The sequence below is a fragment of the Nanorana parkeri genome, unplaced genomic scaffold, assembly GCF_000935625.1.
Source record: "Nanorana parkeri isolate BGI_ZX_2015 unplaced genomic scaffold, ASM93562v1 scaffold946, whole genome shotgun sequence".
Classification (NCBI taxonomy): Eukaryota; Metazoa; Chordata; class Amphibia; order Anura; family Dicroglossidae; genus Nanorana; species Nanorana parkeri.
The window spans coordinates 431,002-438,971 of record NW_017307214.1 but is presented as its reverse complement, the minus strand read 5'-3'; the positions used below and the strand labels follow the sequence as shown (position 1 = coordinate 438,971).

Here is a 7,970-nt window from a genome sequence, read left to right as displayed (position 1 = left end):
TGGATTCCCCCCTCCCCGTTCCGATTTGCCAGCGCTGACTGGCGGAACGGACGGGGAGGGGGCGGGTACAGCTGGCTCTGCCTCTAGATAGGCAGAGCCAGCTGTCACTCACGCAGCTGGGCGGATCTCGACATCGATGTCGGGATCCGCTGCGGCATCTCAGTATACCGCTGTAGCTCGCGGTATACTGAGCTTAGGGTGACGGGAGGACGCTAGTTTGTGTCCTCCCGTTACCCTAAGGAGAACTATGGGGAAAAGCCCTGACCCCATAGTTCTCCTTTTAAACATGTTCACGTTGGAAGTGAAGAGATTAAGGGGGGACATGATTTTGATGTACAAAATGTTCAATGGTGATGGCAACAGCAATAAACTTTTTACTATAAACTCCGTAACAAGGACTAGAGGCCACCACCTAAAATTGGTGGAGAAAAGATTTAACCACAAGGGGGTTGTAGGGTTTTTTCCTGAGACGCCGCAGTATACCGCAAGCTACAGCTCGCGGTATACTGAGATGCCGCAGCTGAAACGGATCCCAACCATTATGTCTGGATCTGCCCAGCTCGGTGAGTGACAGCTGGCTCTGCCTATCTGGAGGCAGAGCCAGCTGTACCCGCCCCCTAACCAAGTCCGTTCCGCCAGTCAGCGCTGGAGGAGCGGGGAGGGGGGAATCCAGCCCCTCCCCTGTCACGGCTCTCTGCCATGACGGGATCCAGAGGTGAGCGAACGCCGGTATGTGTTCGCTTACTTGCCGATCTACTGAGCCGACCTGTGACAGTCTCATTGTCACAGGTCGGCTAGAACTATGAGGATGAGTAAAAATCACTCACCTCATAGTTCTCCTTTAAATGCAGAAACCCTCAAAAAGAAACTCAAACAAGTATTAAAGTTACAATGAGACAAGTCGGTCATCAGTGGAGGTGAATGTGTGTAATTTGGTTGTAGCGCCATCTAGTGGCAGCTTTCAGTTTGCATTCCTGTGCTGTAGAGAAAGGACCTTTCTCTGTGTGGTATCAGTGGTCTCTCTGAAGAGGTCTGACTCTATCCTCCTGAGTCGGAACTAACACTCTGCAATCAGCAAAGTTCACAATTCCCGCTGATTGGAGAGCTCGGACTCCGCAAAGGCATATAATGGATCCTGAAAAAAGTATGTTCCTTTATGAAAGCGGCCTGCAATACTCTGTAGGGAATGATCTGAGGTCGGCAGAGATGTTGAGTTGGAAACCTTCACATCTATGCATTGGGGTCGTATGCACTAACGGGGTTACTTGCATAAGGGTGAGGAGTTTGGAGAAGTGAACTGTCTAGTCCAAAATAACTAATTTGGCAAAATTCTCCATTTCAGCTCTGTTGTTCTAGATTGTTCACTTCTCCGGCCTTCTCCAAACCCGTCACGCTTGTCTGAATAACCCCGTGCAATGCACGTTGTCCCACATATTAATGCATCGTCTATGGTGAGTGGCCGTGCCTTTCATTTATAATGGCACCCTAATGTACTATTACTAGCAGCAATGCACAGGCCCGCCGTCTCTAGTGCACTGCTATTAAGAACGATCATGTCTGGTCTGATTTTGGACCGCACAGACCATTCATAATGTGTGGTCTGCCTTAACACACCACATAATGCACATTAAAGGAGAACAATGGGGTCAGTGTTTTTCCCCATAGTTCTCAGGGTAACGGGAGGACACAAACTAGCGTCCTCCCGTCACCCTAAGCTCAGTATACCGCGAGCTATAGCTCCCTATATACTGAGACGCCGCAGCCGGAGCGGATCCCGACTTAGACGACTGGATCCGCCCAGCTGCGTGAGTGACAGCTGGCTCTGCCTATCTAGAGGCAGAGCCAGCTGTACCCGCCCCCTCAGCGCTGGCAGATCGGAGAGGGGAATCCAGCCCCTCCCCCTGTCACGGCAGAGAGGTGATCTAGGTGAAAAGCACTCACCTCATAGTTCTCCTTTAACGCATTGCAACGGCTTGCAGCAATATGAAAGGTGCTGCTGGAGAGGCATCAGCCTGCAATGTACAATACATGCGTTGCGGTGCCAGGAAGATGGGGGTGATGGAAGGGACAGGGGTACATAGAGACAAGGGTGCAGGAAGGTGGCGGTGTCTGATGGGATAGCTGTGCAGGGAGGTGGGGGTTGTCTGATGGGATAGCTGTGCAGGGAGGGGGGGGTTGTCGGATGGGATAGCGGTGCAGGAAGGTGAGGTGTCTGATAGGATAGCTGTGCAGGGAGGGGGGGGTTGTCGGATGGGATAGCGGTGCAGGAAGGTGAGGTGTCTGATAGGATAGCTGTGCAGGGAGGGGGGGGTTGTCGGATGGGATAGCGGTGCAGGAAGGTGAGGTGTCTGATAGGATAGCTGTGCAGGGAGGGGGGGGTTGTCGGATGGGATAGCGGTGCAGGAAGGTGAGGTGTCTGATAGGATAGCTGTGCAGGGAGGGGGGGGTTGTCGGATGGGATAGCGGTGCAGGAAGGTGAGGTGTCTGATAGGATAGCTGTGCAGGGAGGGGGGGGTTGTCGGATGGGATAGCGGTGCAGGAAGGTGAGGTGTCTGATAGGATAGCTGTGCAGGGAGGGGGGGGTTGTCGGATGGGATAGCGGTGCAGGAAGGTGAGGTGTCTGATAGGATAGCTGTGCAGGGAGGGGGGGGTTGTCGGATGGGATAGCGGTGCAGGAAGGTGAGGTGTCTGATAGGATAGCTGTGCAGGGAGGGGGGGGTTGTCGGATGGGATAGCGGTGCAGGAAGGTGAGGTGTCTGATAGGATAGCTGTGCAGGGAGGGGGGGGTTGTCGGATGGGATAGCGGTGCAGGAAGGTGAGGTGTCTGATAGGATAGCTGTGCAGGGAGGGGGGGGTTGTCGGATGGGATAGCGGTGCAGGAAGGTGAGGTGTCTGATAGGATAGCTGTGCAGGGAGGGGGGGGTTGTCGGATGGGATAGCGGTGCAGGAAGGTGAGGTGTCTGATAGGATAGCTGTGCAGGGAGGGGGGGGTTGTCGGATGGGATAGCGGTGCAGGAAGGTGAGGTGTCTGATAGGATAGCTGTGCAGGGAGGGGGGGGTTGTCGGATGGGATAGCGGTGCAGGAAGGTGAGGTGTCTGATAGGATAGCTGTGCAGGGAGGGGGGGGTTGTCGGATGGGATAGCGGTGCAGGAAGGTGAGGTGTCTGATAGGATAGCTGTGCAGGGAGGGGGGGGTTGTCGGATGGGATAGCGGTGCAGGAAGGTGAGGTGTCTGATAGGATAGCTGTGCAGGGAGGGGGGGGTTGTCGGATGGGATAGCGGTGCAGGAAGGTGAGGTGTCTGATAGGATAGCTGTGCAGGGAGGGGGGGGTTGTCGGATGGGATAGCGGTGCAGGAAGGTGAGGTGTCTGATAGGATAGCTGTGCAGGGAGGGGGGGGTTGTCGGATGGGATAGCGGTGCAGGAAGGTGAGGTGTCTGATAGGATAGCTGTGCAGGGAGGGGGGGGTTGTCGGATGGGATAGCGGTGCAGGAAGGTGAGGTGTCTGATAGGATAGCTGTGCAGGGAGGGGGGGGTTGTCGGATGGGATAGCGGTGCAGGAAGGTGAGGTGTCTGATAGGATAGCTGTGCAGGGAGGGGGGGGTTGTCGGATGGGATAGCGGTGCAGGAAGGTGAGGTGTCTGATAGGATAGGGGTGCAGGAAGGTGAGGTGTCTATGGGGACATAGGTGCAGGCGAGCGAGGGTGTTTGATAGGATAGGGGTGCAGGAAGGTGGGGGTGTTAATAGGGGACAGAAAGGAGGTGTGTCTAAGGGACAGGGGTGCAGGAAGGTGGTGGTGTCTGATGGGATAAGGGTGCAGGAAGGTGAGGTGTCAATGGGGATAGGGGTGCAGGAAGGTGAGGTGTGTGATGGGATTGGGGTGCAGGAAGGTGAGGTGTCTGATGGCATAGGGGTGCAGGAAGGTGGGGTGTCTGATGGCATAGGGGTGCAGGAAGGTGGTGGTGTCTGATGGGATAAGTGTGCAGGAAGGTGGTGTCAATGGGGATAGGGGTGCAGGAAGGTGGGGTGTGATGGGATTGGGGTGCAGGAAGGTGAGGTGTCTGAAATAGGGGTGCAGGAAGGTGAGGTGTCTGATGGGATAGGGGTGCAGGAAGGTGGGGTGACTGATGGGATTGGGGTCGAGGAAGGTGGGGTGTCTGATGGGATAGGGGTGCAGGAAGGTGAGGTGTCTATGGGGACATAGGTGCAGGCGAGCGAGGGTGTTTGATAGGATAGGGGTGCAGGAAGGTGGGGGTGTTAATAGGGGACAGAAAGGAGGTGTGTCTAAGGGACAGGGGTGCAGGAAGGTGGTGGTGTCTGATGGGATAAGGGTGCAGGAAGGTGAGGTGTCTGATAGGATAGGGGTGCAGGAAGGTGAGGTGTCTATGGGGACATAGGTGCAGGCGAGCGAGGGTGTTTGATAGGATAGGGGTGCAGGAAGGTGGGGGTGTTAATAGGGGACAGAAAGGAGGTGTGTCTAAGGGACAGGGGTGCAGGAAGGTGGTGGTGTCTGATGGGATAAGGGTGCAGGAAGGTGAGGTGTCAATGGGGATAGGGGTGCAGGAAGGTGAGGTGTGTGATGGGATTGGGGTGCAGGAAGGTGAGGTGTCTGATGGCATAGGGGTGCAGGAAGGTGAGGTGTCTGATGGCATAGGGGTGCAGGAAGGTGGTGGTGTCTGATGGGATAAGTGTGCAGGAAGGTGGTGTCAATGGGGATAGGGGTGCAGGAAGGTGGGGTGTGATGGGATTGGGGTGCAGGAAGGTGAGGTGTCTGAAATAGGGGTGCAGGAAGGTGAGGTGTCTGATGGGATAGGGGTGCAGGAAGGTGGGGTGACTGATGGGATTGGGGTCGAGGAAGGTGGGGTGTCTGATGGGATAGGGGTGCAGGAAGGTGAGGTGTCAATGTGGATAGGGGTGCAGGAAGGTGGTGTGTCTGATGCCAGAGGGGTGCAGGAAGGTGGTGTGTCTGATGGGATAGGGGTGCAGAAAGGTGGTGTCAATGGGGATAGGGGTGCTGGAAGGCGGGGTGTCTGATGGGATAGGGGTCCAGGAAGGTGGGGTATCTGATGGGATAGGGGTGCAGGAAGGTGGGGTGTCAATAGGGGTGCAGGAAGGTGGGGTGTCTGATGGGATAGGGGTGCAGGAAGGTGGGGGGTGGCTGATGGGATAGGGGTGGAGGAAGGTGGGGTGTCTGATGGGATAGGGGTGCAGGAAGGTGGGGTGTCTGATGCCAGAGGGGTGCAGGAAGGTGGGGTGTCTGATGCCAGAGGGGTGCAGGAAGGTGAGGTGTTTGAGGGCACAGAGGTCCCGGAGCATGGATATTTTGTTACTGATATAATGGCATTGCTTTCTTTCTCTTTGGGCTCAGTCACACCTATATAAATACATGCATTAGTGCATTGTGCTGCCGTTCATTTACAATGGGAATGCACCTGCATTGCAAAGCGCAGTAATGCATTAATATAATGTGTTCCATTACAGAAAATAAAGCATGCTTAATTTTGGTCCTTTGTGGTGTGTTGTCATGAATGGACTGCACATTTTACCACACCACAATGGACAGGCTTGGGGTGAATGGCCCTTACTGTAAAAATCATGCTCGAATCTGGCGGGAAAGCCAGACCCGACAAAGCATTTCTCAATTGAAGCGGATTGCAGTTGTCAGGAATGTCCACACGGTGGCAGTATTGTCCAGCCGCTGGAAGTGAGTTGGTATGAGGCTGCAGTTCTACCCATTGTCCACTCTCTTGCACATTGGCGCTAATGAGCCAGGTTTAGGTCTGACAGTCTGCTACAGTTCTACACATTGTCCACAGGGGGCAGCAGAGCGAAACGAGCGTTGTTAGCGGGCATCGAATGCAGTTCTTCAAAATGTACGCAGGAGGGCGGCAGAGTACATCCGAGAGCCGGACCCCCATCCGCGGTTAATTGGCAGGTCCCGGTCCCGGGTAGCGGCACCTCAGGCTGAGCCCAGCTATTCAGGGACATGAGGAATGGGGTGCAGCCCGGGTCCCCGGGGCAGGAGGAGGCGGGGAGGCAGAGTAGGCCGCATGAGGTATTCGGAGAGAGACAGGCTCAGGTAGCTGAGGGGACAGAGATGCAGGAAGGTGAGCTGTCTGAGGGGGCAGAGATGCAGGAAGGTGAGATGTCTGAGGGGAGAGGGGTGCAGGAAGGTGAGCTGCCTGAAAGGAGAGGGGTGCAGGAACGTGAGGAGTATGAGGGAAGAGGGGTGCAGGAAGGTGAGTTGTCTGAGGGGAGAGGGGTGCACGAAAGTGAGCTGTCTGAGGGGACAGGGGTACAGGAAGGTGAGCTGTCTGAGGGGACAGGGGTGCAGGAAGGTGAGCTGTCTGAGGGGACAGGGGTGCAGGAAGGTGAGCTGTCTGAGGGGACAGGGGTGCAGGAAGGTGAGCTGTCTGAGGGGACAGGGGTGCAGGAAGGTGAGCTGTCTGAGGGGACAGGGGTGCAGGAAGGTGAGCTGTCTGAGGGGACAGGGGTGCAGGAAGGTGAGCTGTCTGAGGGGACAGGGGTGCAGGAAGGTGAGCTGTCTGAGGGGACAGGGGTGCAGGAAGGTGAGCTGTCTGAGGGGACAGGGGTGCAGGAAGGTGAGCTGTCTGAGGGGACAGGGGTGCAGGAAGGTGAGCTGTCTGAGGGGACAGGGGTGCAGGAAGGTGAGCTGTCTGAGGGGACAGGGGTGCAGGAAGGTGAGCTGTCTGAGGGGACAGGGGTGCAGGAAGGTGAGCTGTCTGAGGGGACAGGGGTGCAGGAAGGTGAGCTGTCTGAGGGGACAGGGGTGCAGGAAGGTGAGCTGTCTGAGGGGACAGGGGTGCAGGAAGGTGAGCTGTCTGAGGGGACAGGGGTGCAGGAAGGTGAGCTGTCTGAGGGGACAGGGGTGCAGGAAGGTGAGCTGTCTGAGGGGACAGGGGTGCAGGAAGGTGAGCTGTCTGAGGGGACAGGGGTGCAGGAAGGTGAGCTGTCTGAGGGGACAGGGGTGCAGGAAGGTGAGCTGTCTGAGGGGACAGGGGTGCAGGAAGGTGAGCTGTCTGAGGGGACAGGGGTGCAGGAAGCTGAGCTGTCTGAGTGGACAGGGGTGCAGGAAGCTGAGCTGCCTGAGGGGACAGGGGTGCAGAAATGTAGGGTGCCTGTTGGGATAGGGGTGCAGGAAGGTCGGGTACCTGTTGGTATAGGGGTGCAGGAAGGTTGGGTGCCTGTTGGGACAGGAGTTCAGGAATGTAGGTTGCCTGTTGGTATAGGGGTGCATGTTGGGATAGGGGTGCAGGAATGTATGTTGCCTGTTGGTATAGGGGTGCAAGAAGGTGGGTTGTCTGAGGGGGCAGGGGTGCAGGAAGGTGGGGTGTCTGAGGGGGGAGGGGTGCAGGAAGGTGGGGTGTCTGAGGGGACAGGGGTGCAGGAAGGTGGGGTGTCTGAGGGGACAGTGGTGCAGGACAGTGGGGTGCCTGTTGGTAGAGGGGTGCAGGAAGGGAGGGTGTTTGGGGGTCCGGGTCATTCTGTGGACCTGACAATGGAAGTGCAGAAACCTGCGGAGGTTCAGGAAGGGTTAATGGAGAAGGGGAAGCAGAGTTGTGCAGAGCAGGAAGAAGCAGCGGCAGGGTTGTATATAATGCAGAAGCTGCAAGAAATGCCGGGCCCAGCACCAGTGACCCAGGAGGACCCGGCGCTGACCGACAGTCAGCACTACGCCCAGCTGTTCACTGCTGACACCGGCACAGAGGTGTGTATCTGGCACTGACGCAGCACTTCATGTATTACAGAGCTGTCAGTCACAGCCATCACAACCGTGACTGGCAGCCAAAAACGTGTCCTTTATTACATCTGTGAAAAGAAAGGTTCTGACCCACCAGATTGTGCTGGCACAACGGATCCTCCCTGTCAGAATCACAGGGGAGGAATATCGCCCATGGAAACCAAATGTCATGTTCTTACAGGCAATAATGCAGACAGGTTCCCTTCAT

At 56.3% G+C, this 7,970-nt stretch overlaps 1 protein-coding gene across 1 annotated transcript in view; it reads left to right on the top strand.

The window, feature by feature from the left end:
* The first annotated feature begins 5,892 nt into the window (after positions 1–5,892).
* BCAS4 (breast carcinoma amplified sequence 4) overlaps positions 5,893–7,970 on the top strand; it is a 68,969-nt gene continuing 66,891 nt past the window's right edge. The window contains exons 1-2 of the mRNA XM_018566383.1: positions 5,893–6,107; positions 7,380–7,729. Coding sequence (XP_018421885.1) covers positions 5,987–6,107; positions 7,380–7,729 — 471 coding nt within the window. The 5' untranslated portion in view covers positions 5,893–5,986. The remainder of the gene's footprint in view (positions 6,108–7,379; positions 7,730–7,970) is intronic.